This window comes from Pagrus pagrus, assembly GCF_965226575.1.
Source record: "Pagrus pagrus genome assembly, chromosome: 12".
In the NCBI taxonomy this organism is placed as follows: Eukaryota; Metazoa; Chordata; class Actinopteri; order Spariformes; family Sparidae; genus Pagrus; species Pagrus pagrus.
In genome coordinates this window covers 20,593,575-20,612,052 of record NC_140196.1, presented here as the reverse complement: position 1 = coordinate 20,612,052, position 18,478 = coordinate 20,593,575, and the positions used below count along the sequence as shown (strand labels likewise).

At 42.1% G+C, this 18,478-nt stretch overlaps 1 protein-coding gene across 2 annotated transcripts; it reads right to left on the bottom strand.

Annotated features, from left to right (window-relative positions):
* Window positions 1–508: 508 nt before the first annotated feature.
* LOC311266943 (glutamate decarboxylase 1-like) lies at window positions 509–17,103 on the bottom strand. Of its 2 annotated transcripts, XM_084369639.1 has the most exons (17): window positions 16,794–17,102; window positions 15,741–15,857; window positions 13,731–13,787; window positions 11,784–11,921; window positions 10,666–10,908; window positions 9,224–9,314; window positions 5,760–5,872; window positions 5,191–5,306; window positions 4,795–4,874; window positions 4,627–4,681; window positions 4,392–4,508; window positions 4,223–4,287; window positions 4,053–4,131; window positions 3,666–3,815; window positions 3,440–3,547; window positions 2,713–2,802; window positions 509–2,535 (listed from the first exon to the last, which is right to left on the bottom strand). In XM_084369639.1, exons 2-17 carry the CDS (start codon window positions 15,814–15,816, stop codon window positions 2,362–2,364), a joined length of 1,752 nt encoding a protein of 583 aa, XP_084225765.1. In that variant the 5' UTR covers window positions 15,817–15,857; window positions 16,794–17,102; the 3' UTR covers window positions 509–2,361. The 2 variants fall into 2 exon arrangements, with proteins under 2 accessions (XP_084225765.1, XP_084225766.1); XM_084369640.1 differs by lacking the exon at window positions 13,731–13,787 and having other exon boundaries at window positions 16,794–17,103.
* Between the last annotated feature and the right edge of the window lie 1,375 nt (window positions 17,104–18,478).

Genomic DNA, 18,478 nt, shown 5'->3' with positions numbered 1-18,478 from the left:
CCATGTAAAGGTTATGAAACGCTGCAACTAATGCTTTTGTTTCTCCATGAAATGGTGGCTTAGTGAGGCTGAACCACATCATACTCACAGGTGAATGACGGGAAAAGAGATGGGGGGAAAATTATGAAAAGTAAGGGAGGAGCAAATGTGAATAGAAGAGAAGAAAACAGGGGGTGAGATGAAGAGATGCCAGAGGAGAAATGGAAAGAATAAAGGAGAAAAGGAGCTGATAGGAGACGAGTGTTTCACGCTGGAGAACAGCCAATTCTACGCACAGCTGGGGGCCAAACAAAGCCTTCTCCAGGATGATTAGGCAAAGAGGCAATAATGTATGTCTGTGTGTGTGTGTGTGTGTGTGTGTGTGTGTGTGTAACTACTGAAATAAGAATATCAGAGTGGGTTAGACAAAAATAAAATGTCTGTCTTTGTTGAATCCTGCAGTTTGAGGAGCCACAGAGAAACTGGTAGAGATGTTTGTGTGTGTTCAAGAAGTCAGACTCACTTTTTTTGCTTTAATAGACTTTATTAAAGATCTTTTTAGAGATAGTATGATTCTGTTAAAGTGCCTACTGAAAACCTCCTGGGAAACGTTCCCTTACAGTTGGCTTAGTCAAAAAACCAGATTGGTCACACACAGGAGTCATTGGCCACGTACAATACACAGATTACCTTAAATATGATTTATGCAATTGTGCCATTCACATATGGTCCCTAGATACCCTAAATACTTTGTTAACAGAAGTCTTATATAATACTGCCATAATACACATCCATTTACAATGGAAGAAAGAAAGGTGAACATTGTGCAAAGACACAAACGGGAACTCTTTATATAAGATATTCCATTGAGCTCCCATAACACTGAGAATACAGTTAATATGTATTACAATTAATATATTATATTACAGTAAATGCATTAGGATTCAGACAGATACAACAATCCTTTCTTCCTTCCAGTCTCTAGAGGAGAGTACATTCTCACATCCTTGTGCTTCTCTCTAAAATAACAGACCGGCACCACTGCCAGAGGATCATACAGACTTCATTCTTAATCTCATCAGAAGGCCAGTCAGTCGCCTCAAAACATTCAGTCAAAAAGACTCACAATCACAGAAAGAAACACACTATAGAAATTGCATCGCAGTCGAGGGTCAATAGGTCACATTTTACAAACATCTATAATTTTTAAGAAGTTTTAAATGAAGGACGATGGATTGCTCTGTTCCCGGTTCTCTTTCTTTGGCTGACAAAATCACTATAAATAAACTTTACTCAAATCTCTGTGATTACATTTACAAATGTATTACTATGTAATACACATAAAGATACATTTACAGTAAAATACCTGAATCTGCAAACAGTGGAAATGCAATAAATATTTGTTCTTATATAATCAAATCTTAATATTCTAACAATGTTATAAACACATATGAGCATCACATGATTGCATGAAACAGACAACGAGCCAGCGTCTTATTAGTTAAAAGTCGTCACAGACTCGGGATCACTGTGGACATTTTAAATCTTTATCTTAAACTTCTACGAGGGAAAATATTGCAGACTGTCGACCAGCTGCTGGAGGTTATCTAAAACCTCTCAGCTCAACACACTTGGTTCCTACGGTGTGCACATTAGGTCATAATAAGCTTATTTTTATCATACTGCTAGCCTAAAATACATGAAAGGGTACACTCAGTGTGCCACACGCACACCTGCACACACACACACACACACACACACTGCTTCAGGGGTTTGGACACTGGTAAGGACAAATAGGTCGGTGCACTGAGATTAAATATAATGTACAGCTGAAAGCACCACTGATTCAATTTTGTGTAGCAAATATATGATACAGCAGAGTAATTTTATGATAGTTTGTTATATTTTGATCTGTGCTTTTCTCCCTTTCAGTGTTTGAACACATACACACCAACGCACACTCGGACACACACATACACACACAGACATTAAAAGACAAACTACATTGGAACAGAAACTAGATAACACACACACACACACACACACGTTACAAGATTCCACAGCACACACACACACACACACATTAGAGCATGTTTGTTGTACCTGGAGCCTTCAGATACTTAGTACTATTTTATCTAGAGGAGGAACAATGTGGGACGAGCAAGTAAGAAACTTAAAGTCTCACTCATTGCAAGTTTCTCTTCATTGGAGAAACAGTCAGAATGCTTCAAACGTCAACCGGCTTCAAAGAGCCTAAAACGTGTCCTATCATTATTCTGTCTGCAGCATTGTGAATGTTTCACCTTATTGGCTTTCGCCTTGGAAATACAACAGATAAGGACTGGAGGTCGGCCATCTGGCCACTAGAGCAGCGATGAGAGTCTACAGGTCGTTACCCATCCTCTCAATCTCATCAATGAGGAAGTCGATGTCAGACTGGGTGGCCGCAGGGTTGGAGACGACCATACGGAAGAAGTTGACTTTATTGCCCTGAGGCTGGTAGCCCACCATGGTCGTCCCTGACTCCATCATCATGGCCTTGATCTTTGGAGCCACCTGGTGGAGTCAAAAAAGTGATGAATTAGAGCCTCGCGTTTCTGGAGAGAGTCTCATGTAGCTAGTGTTCATGAAAACATCTTTCATTGTATGAAGATACTGGTCATCTTGGCACAGGTAACCAGTGATGAGCAAGTTGATAGAGTAAAAGATAACAGTCATCGACAGGTGTCTCACCCTGTGGAGTTTTTCCCGCCGCTCATCACCGTCAGGCATGCCTCTCAGGCTGGGTGGGATGTACCAGAAGCAAACATTGGTGTGCTGAGGCTGCAGAAAGAAATAAACATAGTTAATACGCACATACACACACACTTCAGGATCTGTCTTCAATTACACCAAACAAAAAGAAACTGAAGAAAGATGAGGAAAGACAGCGACAGAGAAGAGATACCAATTTTAGTAAATATAAAATTTGACTGTGAATGAATTTTGGCAGCAACTAACGATTATTTTAGTAATTGATTAATTTCTCAATTCATCGATTAATTGTTTGATCTATAACATGTAAAATAATGTGGAAAATGCCCTTCAAACTTTCTGAGCCAGAAATTACATCTTTACATTGCTTCTTTTGTCCAACCAACAGTCAAAAACAGAAGGAAAAGCAGCAAATCCTCACATGTAAGACCCTAAATCCAGCCAACATTTGAACTTAAAAAAAAAAAAATTACTGAAATGATGAACCTATTATCAAAATAGCTTGCAACTCATTTTCGTTAGATTGACTAATCGATTAATTGACAAATCATGCAGCTCTAAGATTAAATACACTACAAATAAAGTACAATTGTTTTTATGTTGTTCAACCCACCAAAAATGGTTTCTGTCATGCCAGAAGAGCTTATTGAACGGCTCCTAAGTGTTTGAAACAACAATGCTAGAATGCAAAATTAGAGAAGCTCACCACTCCATCAAACACCATCTCATATCCCTCTCTGTTCTTGATCTTGTTGTACAGGTACTGAGACAGGTCCAGACACTTGTCAATGTGCTGCTCAAACCCTATGGTGCCCTGCAGGGACAAAAAGGACGGTAAGGAAATAATTACAATAAAAAGAGAAACTCATAAAGCTACAGCATCTGCTGCGATAACACCATGACAATGATCTATTTGTCTCCCTCAGTCTCACCTTGGCCTTCCACATGAGCCAGAACTTAAAGATGTCAACGTGTCGGCCACACTGGATTGCTTTGTCCCCTGTGTCGTAGGTGACATCGTACTGTTTGTCTTGTTGGAACAGGTAGCCGGCACACATGGAGTTACAGCCTGCCATGATTCCCTACAGACACACATAAACACACTGTTAACCTATCTCCTGCTCAAAGCATACCAGCCCTATGTAACACAATCACAGACTTCTTATAAAAGGTAACATTAACATGTGTCGTAGTCATTTTCAAAAAGAATGTCCTGTCATGACAATAATCCAGGTACAACGCACAGTTTAGGAATAAAACCTTCAAAATAAAGTGTTCAAAGGGGTAAAAATGTTCACTTGTGTGTGTGTTTCCTGTACCTTCTCTCTGACCAGGATTGCAGAGCACTGTAGAGGCACGCCCATCATCTTGTGAGGGTTCCATGTGACTGAGTTTGCCCTGCAAAGTTTAATATATGTCTTAATGTACTGAGGTTGTTTCACTAAAGATTTTCTTTAATAAACAATTCACAGTACTCCCATGTTCTTACCTCTCCACTCCACTGAGCTTATGGCGATGCTTCCTGGACATCAGAAGTCCACCACCCCATGCTCCCTGAGGAGAGACCACTTTTATTGAAGGGTATGCAGGCAAGGACAGAGTATTACTACAGCTATTATCAAGATACTACAGCGACTACTCCAATGTCAACTACTCACATCAACATGGAGCCACAAGTTGTACTTCTCACAGATGTCAGCGATCTCATTGATTGGGTCAAATGCACCGTACACTGTCGAACCAGCTGTGGCATTTACAAACAATGGCACATAACCCTGTAGAGACAGCACACATGACCGTTAGAGGGGGAAAGGTTTGCTAAAGACTGGGAAAAAACAATGAATCAAACAAACACATAAACTAAAAGAAAGAAAAAGGAAATGTGACACTGACCTTCTGTTTAGCATCAATGATCTTGGCCTCCAGATCTGCAGGAATGACTCTCCCTCTGAAAGAGCATCATATTATCGTCACATACAACATGTCACACACATTGTAGACAGTATTTTACACATTTATTATATTAACTGTGGCTTTACATTATTAATATGAGTTCCCCACCTCTCATCTGTGCTCAGCAGGATCACATTCTCACTACCAAAGCCGAGAGCAGCTCCAGCCTTCTTTATGGAGTAGTGGCTCTAAAGGGACACACATACAACATATATATAATTAATCTTTTATTGAAGTAAGAGCTAAATTCACAGGAGAGTGGAGATGTTGTAAGCTAATTGCTGCTAAATCTTTGGCTTGCCTTATGTCATGTTGTCAACTGTGCAATGTTTTATAGACAAAGGTAGATGTGATAAAAGCAACAGAATCCATTAAAGCAGCCATTTCCTGCTGATTATTACCGGACTTCTTCGATGGCCTCAATCTACAGCCATTGAAGCGTAGCGTCTGCTTTATTAGCACATTTAAAATGGTGTGTGTGTGTGTGTGTTCATGGTCACGTACATGTTCAGATGTGAAGAGGACGAGTCGGGGAGCAGCAGACATGCCCTTGGTCTTGACCTCTGGGAAATATTTGTAACGTGCGATCATCACACTGTACATGTTGGAGATAGCGCCCCCTGTTGAGGAGAAACACACACATCAGCACCTTGGACAGTAGCAATCACACACCTACTGTAGAGCATGACTCTGTTATTGTGATATTATAAAAATTAATTTGGCTTTCTATTTGTGGGTGAAGTATTTTTCATCATCCAACACAAAATGACATATATATGAAAATAATTGTCAAAATAATGTGGAAAAGAGCCTAAAACAATGTCCTCAGTTGCTTTTTTGTGTTCAACCAACAGTCCAAACCCAAAGACTCTTCACTTACGATCATAAATGACAAAGAAAAGCAGCAAATCTGCACATTTAAGAAGCAGGAACCATCAAATGTTTGACATTTCTGCTTGAAAATTGACTGAAATGATCAATTATCAAAATAGTTGACAACTAATTTTCTTTTGATCGATTAATTGACTAATGGTTGCAGCTCTGTATATCGATGCTGTCATTCATTGACTAACCTGGTGAAAAGAGCCCATCCCCCTCGCCATCGGGCCAACCAATCATCTCTCTCATTTTCTTCAGAGTCAGCTGCTCCATCAACACAAACACGGGAGCAATCTCATAGGTGAACCTGTCAATCATATCACAAAAACATCATCACTTTATAGGTTGAGTCATTAACATCTGCTTCATGAGTACAAGGATAAAAAGAAGATTCTTATACACACACACGCAAATCAGAAAGCCCAAATATACACACACACACACACACACACACACACACACACACAGTCATTGGTTTTTCATTAGCGTCACTATAATTCCATCCACAGAGCACAAACTGGAGCTTGTGCTGACTGCGCTAATTAAAAAGTGTCTGATAGGAGCCGGGCAGCAAACATTCATATTCAAATGCTCTCTAAAATCACTCAGTAGTTTAATTAAAGCACACAAAGCTCTGATGGCTATCTGTCAATCCTGCCAATCTCAGCAGCAGCTCTGAATGGGGCTGATTTGATGGCTGAGGGGACGTGAATGTGTGTATGTGTGTGTGAGAGAGGAAGAAAGATAGGCAGCGAGAGTGTTTTAAAGAGATAACAGCCTTGACCCCAAATTTCAGAAATAGAGGAAGCACCATTATTGTTAATTTCATTCTTTCATTAAAAGAAAGAGAAAGATTAAAAGACTAAAAAATAATATCTCCAACAAAGGAAGAATTGTCAGAGAGATGAGAGAAAGACGGCAGTTTTTGAAAAATGTTGGATGTGATTGTGACCTCTCTGTCGGCTATCAGAAGATAAAACGACCAGTAGCTCATGGACAGCACAAGAGCAAAACTCTTGGAGAAGCTAAAGTACATAAAGTATGTCATGAAACTCTTACAGTGAGACTGACGCGTTTGCTCTCGTTGCTAACTGACAGGCCATCTCATTTCCTCCCACACACACCCTTAGGACTGATCCCTGTTTACCCTGCTTTTAACGAGGCCAGTTACACAACAGTCCTCCACTCCCATCATCAACCACCACCAGCACCATCTAAAACAACAATAACATTATCTCCCCTCCTCTTCGATTCCTCTCTGTAGGTATCTAAACGAGGGCTGAGGCATTTCGTAACTTGGGGGAGAGAGGAGGAGAGATAAAGGCTGAGAGGAGAGGGGGCTGTGTGGAAACAATGCACTGAAGGAAACTGTGACAGAGGACAACAAAGGAAGGGGAGAGGATGATGTGCAAGCAGAGCAAGGGAAGCGTGCAGAAAAGAAGCAGAACAAGAAGGCAGAAAATAACAGAAAGGAAAAGAGAGTGAAAGCCCTGGTCGAGGATAGATAGACACTAAAAAACAGAAACATTTTTCTTGTGTAATTGTTCCTGTTGAGGACTCACCCACAGGATGGCTTTGATTGGAACATTAGCTTGTAGTCATTACACCAGATTGTGACTGCTGGGCTATTAACAGCTACAGCTACGGATAAAATCACAAAGAAGACTAAAGGTCTCATCCTGTAGCCTCTCACTGACCTAATTTCAGAAATACGGTGTCCTTTGCTATATTGGAGTTATGATTCATATAGAGGAACACAAAATGCCTAATATCCTGGATGTGCCACTTTCATTTCATCTTAAAATCTACCTCAACCACAGCAGAAAAGGAACAAAGCCAGCGCATCTTTTTAAAATTCTCCTTCTCCCTGGGAGCCATTTCACGCTGTAATGACAATAATGGTGATCATTATCACAATCAGAGCCAATCATTGGTCTTTTCAGGGTGAAAATTACCCCTCAGTCACCTGCCTGTCTCCAGGGACGGCCCCTAAATGCCCTTATTATCGTCATCAAGGGCACTCAATGTGCGTGAGTCTGTGTTTGAACATGTGTGTGTGTGTGTATGTGTCTATGTGACTAACCCCGTGACCCCCTACCACACTCCCCTCTCAGCCCCTCAAAGGAGCACTGAGTCAGTCTGTATCCACAGGGACAATAGAGCCAGAATGAGCACTCCGCAGGGAGCTGAAGCAGCCAGTTTCCACAGTGTGACAGGGTTTTCTGTGCAGCCGGAGGACATTGTGTGTCAGTGTGGGGCCCAGCTGGCCTATCTGCTAAGACCAGCTCTCAATGAGCCTGCAGTCAATGGACTGGAAACCCTAGCTGCTGTATCTGGGACAGCCAGAGCTGGTGTGCGTGTGTGTGTGTGTGTGTGTGTGTGTGTGTGTGTGTGTGTGTGTGTGTGTGTGTGTGTGTGTGTGTGTGTGTGTGTGTGTGTGTGTATCTGTGTGTCGTTATGAAAGTGTGCACGAGTGTGTGAATTCAATGGCCCTGTCTCTTGGGGCATTCTTCCAACCGGGAGATGAGATGGGAAAGTTTTTCCTATGAGGGGGTGGTTTCCTAAGCTAATGTTTTGAGAAATTGGGTAAATTAAGTGTCTCCATTTTCCTTTGGCTTTTGGTTTATTATCCTTGCATTGATCTTTTCTTTAGCAGCCAGTCTAGGAGAAATGATAGAGGCCAGAATCGTTAGAGAATACTGAATGCTCAATTAGTGTATGTGAGCGGTGTATATCTTCCTCTGCCCACCAGTTGTCTTGTGTGGTCATTTGGCACTGTGCAGGTCCTTTTTGGAAATAGGGATGTGTGGCAGTTTTTACCTTTTTTGGATATTTTAAAGACTGAATAATAATCAGTAAACTGAGAAAATAACTGGCAGATTAAATGATACAGTTGTAGCCCTACATTTTCTTTTCTGGTCTTAATACTGTAATTATGGCTGTGAAGATATATTTTGTAGATTTCCATTGAGCATAAAGCATTCACTTTTTTTTTTTTTTTAATAATTCTTTGTTATTACAACGAGTTAATCAACTTAAACAAATTTATTTATCCCTCCACTGAAAATTAATTGACAGAGCTGTAAATATTAGACTCGTTCATTTTCAGCAAAGAAGTGTTAGTCTATGTGTGCACGTGTCTGCATTCAATATTTTGATATTGAACAGCAGTATTTGTACAACGTTCCTCATTCTGTTCCAGTGAGGGAGTTTTAGTTTTCTTAACAACACGTGTGTATTTGATTTCATGTGGGTATCTGTGTTGAGGGTGTGTGATGTGGATGAGGTTCATGCCCTCTATCAGACTGGGCCACCATGTAACTGTGACCCGAGATCAATATGCAATTTAACCACCCCTGGGGCTGAGCTGCCTCCGATATACAGTACAGCACAGTGGCAGCCTGCCGTCTGTCAATACAAAGTCTCTACAGGACAAACCAAACACTTTATATAACTGCCCTCAGAGGCTGCTGTGACCAGTTGTGGAGCGGGCTGAGGGGTATACCATAAGCATTTCCACCGAGACTTCATAATGATGACTGGGGGCTCTTTCCAGTGGCCCACAAACTGGAAATTCCAGCTGTCCTGCTGTGACACATAGAGGTGTTTCCCCTGTATGTGCCATGCACGCAAGAGAGAAGCATACTGTGTGACTTACATGTTGGTGTTAGCAGTGGAGGTGAGCCACTCTCCGGCCAGACCGATGATGTCAAGACCAGAGGACAACTGGTTGAAGAATCGTGGGTGACCTAAACATAGAAAAATATACACAATAATCTTTATGGCATTCAAATTAACAGGGCTTCACTGCCTCTATGCGGGAATCATGTGTGATATAAAGAGAATCGGTGTATGTTTTGTCCTGAGTGGATAAAAGCTTTATGCCCTTCAGGCTAAAGCTGGTTTTCTACATCTGATTGTGAAAAAATGAAACAAAATAAAGGAACAGTTAGTTGTTCAAATGTTCACAGTTATACAGATTTCATTTTGTACTCCCCTGGTCAGCCATGAAACCTAAGGGACCTGACATAGCACTGTTCAGTGTACCATAATTACTCTGGTAACAAGGCTATATGACAGCCATTTAGACTCTAGGGTGCTTGCACACACAGTCACCATCAACAGGCCTGGAGCCTGAATGCAGTCATGGATATACAGTAAGCACATTGTGGAGGTGGTGCTGTATGCCTCACATAATAAATACATGAGTCATATTAAGCTACTTCATAATAAAAGCGTCACGTATGAAAAGAAAAATCTATTAGTGTGGGTATTTTAAACAAACTGACAGTGCTGCTTAGGAAAGAGAGGAGAGAAAAGATCAGCTTTGTACTTCAGCACCGTGGACAGCTCCTCCTGTGGGACTCTCAGCCACAGAAATGTCATGAAAAGCACAAAAAAAAACCCACACCACATCTCCAGATAAAAACTGGTGTTGAGTTGTAGACACAGTAGACCCTGCATGATATATTATACCCAAGGGACAGGTTAAGCGTTGTCGTTTTTAACAGCTTGAAACAGCCCGTGTTAGGATCCCCTCAGGCAACACTTGCTTTAATAAGTGGAGGGGAAAAGAAAAGTGATGTCAACTGAATTACCAAGGGGGCAATAAATAAGGCAGTCATCCTAATAGGTTGTACACTACCTGGCAAACAAGCTTCTTCTCTAATGGTTTATGTTTAACTCACCTCTGCACAGTAAAACTGCCTATATTAATTGACATTAAATTCATAAAATGAGCATGTGTTTTTAGCAATATTTTTAAGATACTCTTAGAGATGGTTGAGTATCATAAAAGCATATTATAAAAGCACTAATATTACAATATACTTCGAATAATAACGTACTGTATCTGGTTGTATGTTTGGTCTGCAGATATTTAAAAAAAAATATATTTTGAGCTGACAAGGTAGAAGGTAGAAGGCGTTTTATCCCCACACATTCAGTATCCTTTCGCTATTTAAAGTAATTATGCCACCCTATGAATTATTCAAAAGGCCTCAGATGAAGTCAGCTTATTAGATCATATTTCCATCTCATACTAGGTGACCTCCCCCCTTCATATAGAGCTCGACCTTGAAGGTGTCCTGTCCTGCCTACCTGTCCGGACGCCATACTTGAGCGTGTCCCTGCAGTCCACCAGGATCTGCTCCAGGGACTCAGGCTGGTCGGACAGCTCCAGGTTGAAGCCCTCCATGCCCTCCAGGAGCTGGTGGGGGTGGTGGAAGTCCAGCACCTTGGTGGAGCGGTCGAAAGTCTTCTTGACGTAGTTGGTGAGGATGTCGACCATCTCCAGCAAAAACTGTATGGTGGGCTCCTCTCCATTTTTGGCTGGCAGCAGGTCTAGGAGGAGAAAGGTGGTGGGAATTTAAGATTTACCCTTTTAATTTAGCTCTACTTTTAGAGAAAGTTAGAGGGAATGTAGCTTTACCTTTTTATTGTAGCCCTCCCATTACAATAGCTAGCTAATGTTAGTTATAACCTAGTCATACATGCTAATTAAACTGAGCAGCCTTCAGAAAACCTCGGTCACTTCGACATTCAGCTCCAAATTTTAAGTCCCAGTACTCTGTTGGTGACCTATGTCTAATAAATCAATATTATAGTCATATTTTTAACATGGGCTAACAACACTAACGTTACTAAAGCCAGAATAATATCATGTGTAACTGCGTCAAAGCTAACATTTTGGCTAGCAGGCTTTTGAGTTGAGAAACGCATTGACTTTCCCCACATCTTAACAGGTGACAGGCTGCTACACTGTACACCTTACAAAACTAGGCTACATCAGAATAATTGCACCAAATACTGGTAAAAAATAATAAAAAAATTAAGTAACAAAAAAGTGCTATAAACCTAGCTAACCCACAGCCTCTGCCTCTGTTTCTAGAAACAGTTCGCCTCCAGCTTTAGTCCTCGTCTAGAAAGTTGACAAGAAAAATGCTAACAATATTGTAGCCCACATTATCTGACATAAAGATAACAAATAACAGACATTAGTAATATTATATATTAGTATATATTTACAATAGTAAACAGCTTCTCTTGTTACCTGTGAGGCCTTTTACAGCTTTATTCCGACAAAAGGCCCAACAGTCGATTTTATTTCTACTAATGAGACTAATGTGACCGCAGCAGCTCCAGTGAAGCTCTGACAAGGACTGGAGTGCTTTCAGAGAGCCATGTTTATGTGTGGGGGTGAGTCAGTCAGTGCTCACCTCTGGCGAACAGGTTGGAGAAGTCGGTCTCGGTGAGGCGGAAGCGCGTGTCCCTGTCACTGTTGTCGCACGAGAGCAGGTTCTTCTGCCCCGCGAGCCTCCCCTTGTCGTCCAGGCTGTTGTTCTTCTGCAGGAACCCTAAGGTGTTACACGGCGGGGGGCAGGAGTTATCACCAAACATCTCCATCCCACACACCAGCAGAAACACCAAAGTATGAGAGCAAAACGGATGAAATTTTAAAAAATAAAAACAGGCTTTAAGAATAATATATATTTTTTTAAATTCAGTGGTATTTATTCCACAAATATGCGCGTGTGTTGTCTTTAAAGTCAGCTACTGATGCTCTGAATCCTTTCATCAGAAATGCTTTTCTGGTCGAGGCCAAAACTATATATGTGGGCAACACACAAGGAAGAGGGAACACCAGTATCCCCATGTGTGTGTGTGTGTGTGTGTGTGTGTGTGTGTGTGTGTGTGTGTGTGTGTGTGCCCGCCCCACCCTGTGACATCACACCCTGGTCAGGAAGCACCCAGAGGTACCCGGCCCTGATCGGCTCAGTGGGCAGGACAGCCCGCGGTGATGACCCATACAGCCAATAAATACACATCCTGTAAAGAGGGGTTAATGAAGGAGTCACGGTGCCCTGAGGCGGTCTGCCCCCGCAGATCATCAGTGTGTTCACCTCCATGATTGATCAGTGTTCTGCATATAGGCCCTCTGTATCTGCAGGATAATGTGTGGGCCTGATTGTGCACACCCTCGGTATATGTAATAGTGTAAAATATCGTCTCATATTTTTCAATGGAAACTCGATAATAGCTCGCTCATTAAGTCATAAATTGCAAATTTCGAAATCAATTAATACGATCACCATATACCCCATATAGCAATGTGTCCAGTCAATTTCCATTAAAGTCCATTAAAATGTCATTTAGACCAACCAAAATCAAACTTATTCGATCCTTTGGTCTCAATTGATTTTTGTTTGTTTGCTATAACACACAGGCCAGAAATGATCCTGTTTGAATGGACCACATTTACATTCATTTCCCCTTGGTCAGCTGCGAGAAAAACACATTTCAAATGTTGTGATTTCTTTTAAATCATTGAAAAAAAATGCAAATGAACAAACTGTCTTTGTTTTAGTGACTGAATAAACAAACTGACCTTAAAGGACAACACAGTTTCATACTGTGTTTATATGTGGCGGACCCTGCCACCTTTCTCGCTTCAAACAGTGTTCTGGGACCAGTTTATTCAATAATGAAAAAATGTATATTTTTTAATTTGCAGTATTACCTCATTAATATTATAAATATGATCTTCGTCTCCAAAACATAGTGGCCCTTTAGCACACCTTCCCTGGAGCGTCATATCTGTTGTTCTACAGGCTGTCAGAGGAAGGACAAATTGTATTCCTTGTTTTAATGAAATATATTTTCATAGGAGATGATAACACTCCTTTATTTACAGGTTAATTTAAGGTACGCTCAGGGTTTTTATAACCTATATGTCCAGGCCTGTCTGGAGGATTTTTCTCTTGGTGGTGAAATGGAAAAGACATGGGGGGGATCAGGGGCGGTCGGGGGGCTCTCATCAACAGACCTAAAGGCTAATGTCTGCTGACCTTTAGAAGATGGAAACACACTGTGGCAGTCGAGGATGGCCCTGCTCTAACAGCCCTTGTCATGGCCTATTTCAGGCCTCCAAATGAATTCAATTATTTTTTTTAAAAAAAGAAAAGAATAACCATCCAATGGTAAAAATAAATAAAGGAGTAAAGGTGAAAATGCACATCCCCAGTGGGATATTATGGAGACATGTTACATTCACGTCCCTCACCAAATGGCGTTTTTTAAAGATGCAAAAAAAAAAAAAAAATGTGATTAGAAAAATATCGCATGTTTAAAGGAGTCAAAGATTTCATGTGCCCAGAAAAACTTACCACAGATCTTCATCCCCAGTTTCCGCGTGCATCCGTGCATCCACGCGTATTCGTAGGCTAAAACAGAATGAACGTTTGAGTCTGAGGCCGCGGAGACGGCGAGGATGAGCGGAGGATGGACAGAAAGCTGGTGGAGCACATGTGAGCACAGTGGAAGCGTGATGCGGACGGCGTCTTGGCCAGGTGTGTGAATCTCAACACTTTCATGTGGAGGGAGTTAAATTTCTGAGCTCCGTTTTTTTTGGCTCGATGTGGGCTGTGTTTGCCTCTGTTGACAGAGGATTTATCCACCTTTTTATTTACCACAGCACCCACTGACCGTAAGGGGATGAGTCTTATAACATTTCCGATTTAAGTTCAATCAATAGGCACCGACATTGGCCCGCACGTCGGCTCACACACCCAGCCAAGGGGCGGACTGGAATTAACGCCCGTGAAATGAGCTCACGGAGGAGGGCAGAAATTAATTGAGTGAAACACAGTATGTGACTGGAGCGAGCTGGTAATGTCTGTGGCCAGGAAGTCTATATGGCCGGCTTGATGCAGAAACTTACAGTGTAGTGCGTCTCAAACATACACGCACGCACACATCGTGCATACACACACACACACCCAGAGCTACACTGAGCGTGGACATGCGTGAGCGGAGATGGAGCAGAAGCCAGAGGGAATAGAAAAATGCAGAGCGCACCTGATGGAAAAGTTTCAAAACAAAAACAAGTATTTAAATTTACTGAAGCAATTTCATTCCGAGAGAAACAAAGACAACAGCCCGAGGCGCTGAGGCCAAGGCGCACACACACACACACACACGCAGACAGGCGCGCGCGCACACGCACGCACAGACACTACAAGCCGCCAGGCGTGAGATGGAGCGTGGCAGAGAGATAATGGCAACATCCAGCAGCAGTACACGAGCAAGTCAGACAAAACAAACATCTTCCTTTTAATGGGCTCCTCTCCCGTACAAAGTCACATCTCTGATATTTTAGTAGAAATAATGTTTAGGGCCACAAATATAAGGTTCAATAAAAAAAAAAGGTTCATTCGATAAAGACAGAAAATATGAAAGTGCACTGTACTCTGTCTCTCAGCTTATTTCCTTTTCCATTCGGCCGCAGACAAAAACCTGTAATTATCTCCCCGCCTTGTTCTGCAGATGGCTGCTCAAGTGCACTATAATGGGGTCGATTTTGTACATGCAACAAAGCCTTAAAATGATTAATTAACCCGGAGGTTAATGTACACCGAAATAGGTTCAGACACTTTTTTTTTTTTTTTTTTTTTTTAAAGTAAAATATTCGCAGTAAAATATTTCTCCAAGAGCGACTCATGTATTCAGCCTCCAGCCGTGAGGGCCTGAAGCATCGTCGGGACCGAGATAAGATGAATTATGACAGAAATAAATCATCTTAAATTAAAAAAGGGGAATGTTTTTGCGAAAATTGGCGAAATCATTTTAAAAAACAGGATTGAATCCAGATAACTGGTGCGTTATTGCAAGAAAATAAGGGGGAAATATACAAATCTTTGGTATATATTCGACAGGAAAATGCACAGGATATTTATTTAAAAAAAACCCGATATCAATAAATGCTCTTCAGTGCCTTAACGGCGCGTTATCTCCGCGCCGGGTCCACTGCTCTGTGCGCGCCGCTGATCCTCCAGGCAGCGACAGGCAGCTGTGATGGCTCTGTTTTTAACCGGAATGATTAACGACGGAGCCCACACAGCAAATGGCCCGGCGAGACTCGCTTTTATCAGACAGGGAAGGAGGGGAGAGAGAGGGGCAGGGAGGCAGACAGAGGTGTGTGGGGGTGAGCTGAGTCCAAGCCTTCGCGTTTGGCACTAGATCGCACTGCGTAAGTGTCTTTGAGCAAGGCACCGAGTCCCCTGTCAGCTCCATTGGGCTGTTTCTGTAACGCTCCGGAGAGAGACAGTCTTAACGAGAATTTACCCCCGGGGATCGATCAGTGTTATTAACAGAGAGAGGAGAGTGTGAGGACGTACTTGTGGACGGTGGTCTTAAATTGTCGGAGTTGGGGTCCTGCTCCCCGCCGGCGGCTCTCGGTTCAGACGTGGCCATCAGTCCTCTGCTATCTGATCTCCAGCTGGGGAATAATTCAACTGCAAACAAAACGGTCCACGGTTAGTGGAGCGGCCAGGTCAGCTTATCCAGTGCACACATAAAATATATATTCTTAAAAGGCAGGCCTGAATTGCATCTTAAAATGATGTTAATATCCAGTGTGCGTCGCCAGGAACGATTTATTCCCGAAGGACAGCAGGGTGGGCTGTGAATCAAGCGCGCAATTTGGAGAGAATTGCGCACGACGCACAAGCAGTACGCACATCAGGATGAATAGTAATGCCCGTGTGGGTAGCTTTTCATAATTTTTGCATGCAATTACAGAACCACTGTGTTGACATTAATGTCCAGAACACGGAGCCAATGGTATGGATGAGATTTAAAAGTTGTTATTAAGGACATAAGAAACAGCTCGTTGGAGCAGAATGGTCATTTCTGTCTGATGTCAGTCTCGGGCACAGCGACACCGGAGCCATTAAAATCTCTGAGCTTTGTGTCTGTGATCATCAGCTGCCCTCACAAACTGACATGTTGAAGATATTTCTAAGGAATAAAAACAAGAATATAAAGAATAAGACCCGTTCAGCCTGCCGCGGTTCAGATGACATGTCAGACAAATTAAATAGATAGCAGACTAACTATAACGTCCACATAAATAACCTACGTCATTCACTTATTGACTCAGCAATCGACATTTCAATTAAGTTGCGCTTTGAACAAGCACATCCCAAACCATCATCAGTCAATGTCATCCTGCTATGAGCGACAGACTGAACAACTAATGAAGCCCTTCTGTCACTCATCTGCATGCTCGACGAAAAATAACATCATATTTGTTTATTACTGTTATGATTTTCCTCCAAAACAACTCCGACGCTATGATTTCAGAATAAGAGCCGCCTGTCTGTGAATAAATATGAAACCTATCAGTACATGCAGGGAGCCGCTGAAATGAAAAGGCGGAGGCGTCTTACCGGCTCACGGGCGCACAGGTTGTCGAGTCCACAGAAACTATAAACTAGATGTTACAATTGCCACCCAAAGGCGCGACAAGGAGCAGTCCAGTGGCGGCGATGGCGGAATACCAACAGAGCGCACTAATACAATCCCATCCAGCGGCGCGCAAGTGACCCTTTCTCCCTCAAGATTATTTTTTTTTATTCGTTATTTATATCTCAGGCTCCGGCTGCCCATTGGTCTCTTCACGCAGGCATGAGTCACAGCCTTGCCTCCCTCTGACGACTAATGAAGCTTCCCTGAGTGCTACTGACAGCCACAATCCACTTTAAGAAGCCTAAAAAGCAAAAGGAAAAACACCAGTGACGTATCCCCACCCCTCTCTGTGTCAGTCTGCGTGTGTGTGTGTGTGTGTGTGTGTGTCTCCAGGTGTGGGTGGGTGTCACTGGATGGAGGATGGAGACGTGAATGTGAAATGTGTGGGTTACTTAGAAATTGACCTTGGGATGACAAACACAGTTGTTTTATGGGTTTTGGTGACAGAAACACATTCAGACTTGATGCATCTCAGCTTCAGTGGACCTGTGGAGGCTCTGCAAGGAGCTTTTCATGGCAGCCATCAGGGTTTTTATTCCAGGATAAAGACAATTCTTATAAAAGCACCAAGTGATGGAGAGAGCAGCATGCACATCCATGATCCGTCCATCCATCTTCCCATGTACCGACTGTAATATTCACCTTCATGCATGCATCATAATTTCTGACACGCACCCTTTTTATAACCTTGACATGGACAATAACACTGGGACATCACAGGGAATCCATCCCGGCAGGCGTTGACACAGTGTCCTCCTCATGCCCGTGTCCTGGTCCACTGAATGGGCAGAGAGCAGCCATTATGTTCATTCACTCACTGCAAATTATACAGCCTTCATCAGATGGCGCCCATACTTTCTCCTTTCACAAGTCATGCGTAGAGACGACTCATAAAGATAAGCTCCACCATGTGATAATAATTCAAAATACAGTGGCTGATAGCATTCCACCAGGATGGATTAGCTGTGTGTGTGTGTATGTGTGTGTGAGACAGCGAGAGAGGATGTGTAACCTTGAAAGTGATGATACAGTGGTCACATAGAGAAGCAGAGAATCACAAAAAAACATGCTCGTATCCTCATTCATAAAAATAAAGCTTTTCACTGGTACTGTTGACACTGAAATGTAGTGAGAAGTGAGAAAAGTGGCAGGGTCCGCCACATATAAACAAAGTTGAACAGTATGAGTGTTGTCCTTTAAGGTCAGTTTGTTTATTCAGACATGAAAACAAAGAGAGTTTGTTGTTTTTAGTTTGTTTAGGCATAAAAACAATGTTTCTCTTCTGATTGAACATAGTGCACCTTTAATCAACTTGTTATTTGTGTTAAGTCACAGCCGAGTAAAAATGGGTGATTTCATTATTTCCTGTAATGAAACTGTGTTTTCTAACACTTTTTGTTGGGTTCAGTTTGGCCAGTTGTGACCATCTCTGCTCCGCACGTTGCTTGTGTAAGTATTTCAAACAAATTTCAAGAATATCAGCAAAAACTGATCCAAATTAAAGGTGCAATATGTACGACTTTTAGTCTAAAATATCAAAGCTGCTGTAAGTGATATATTTTATCAAAATAAGTGTTAAATAGCTCTATATTCCAACTGTAGTCAC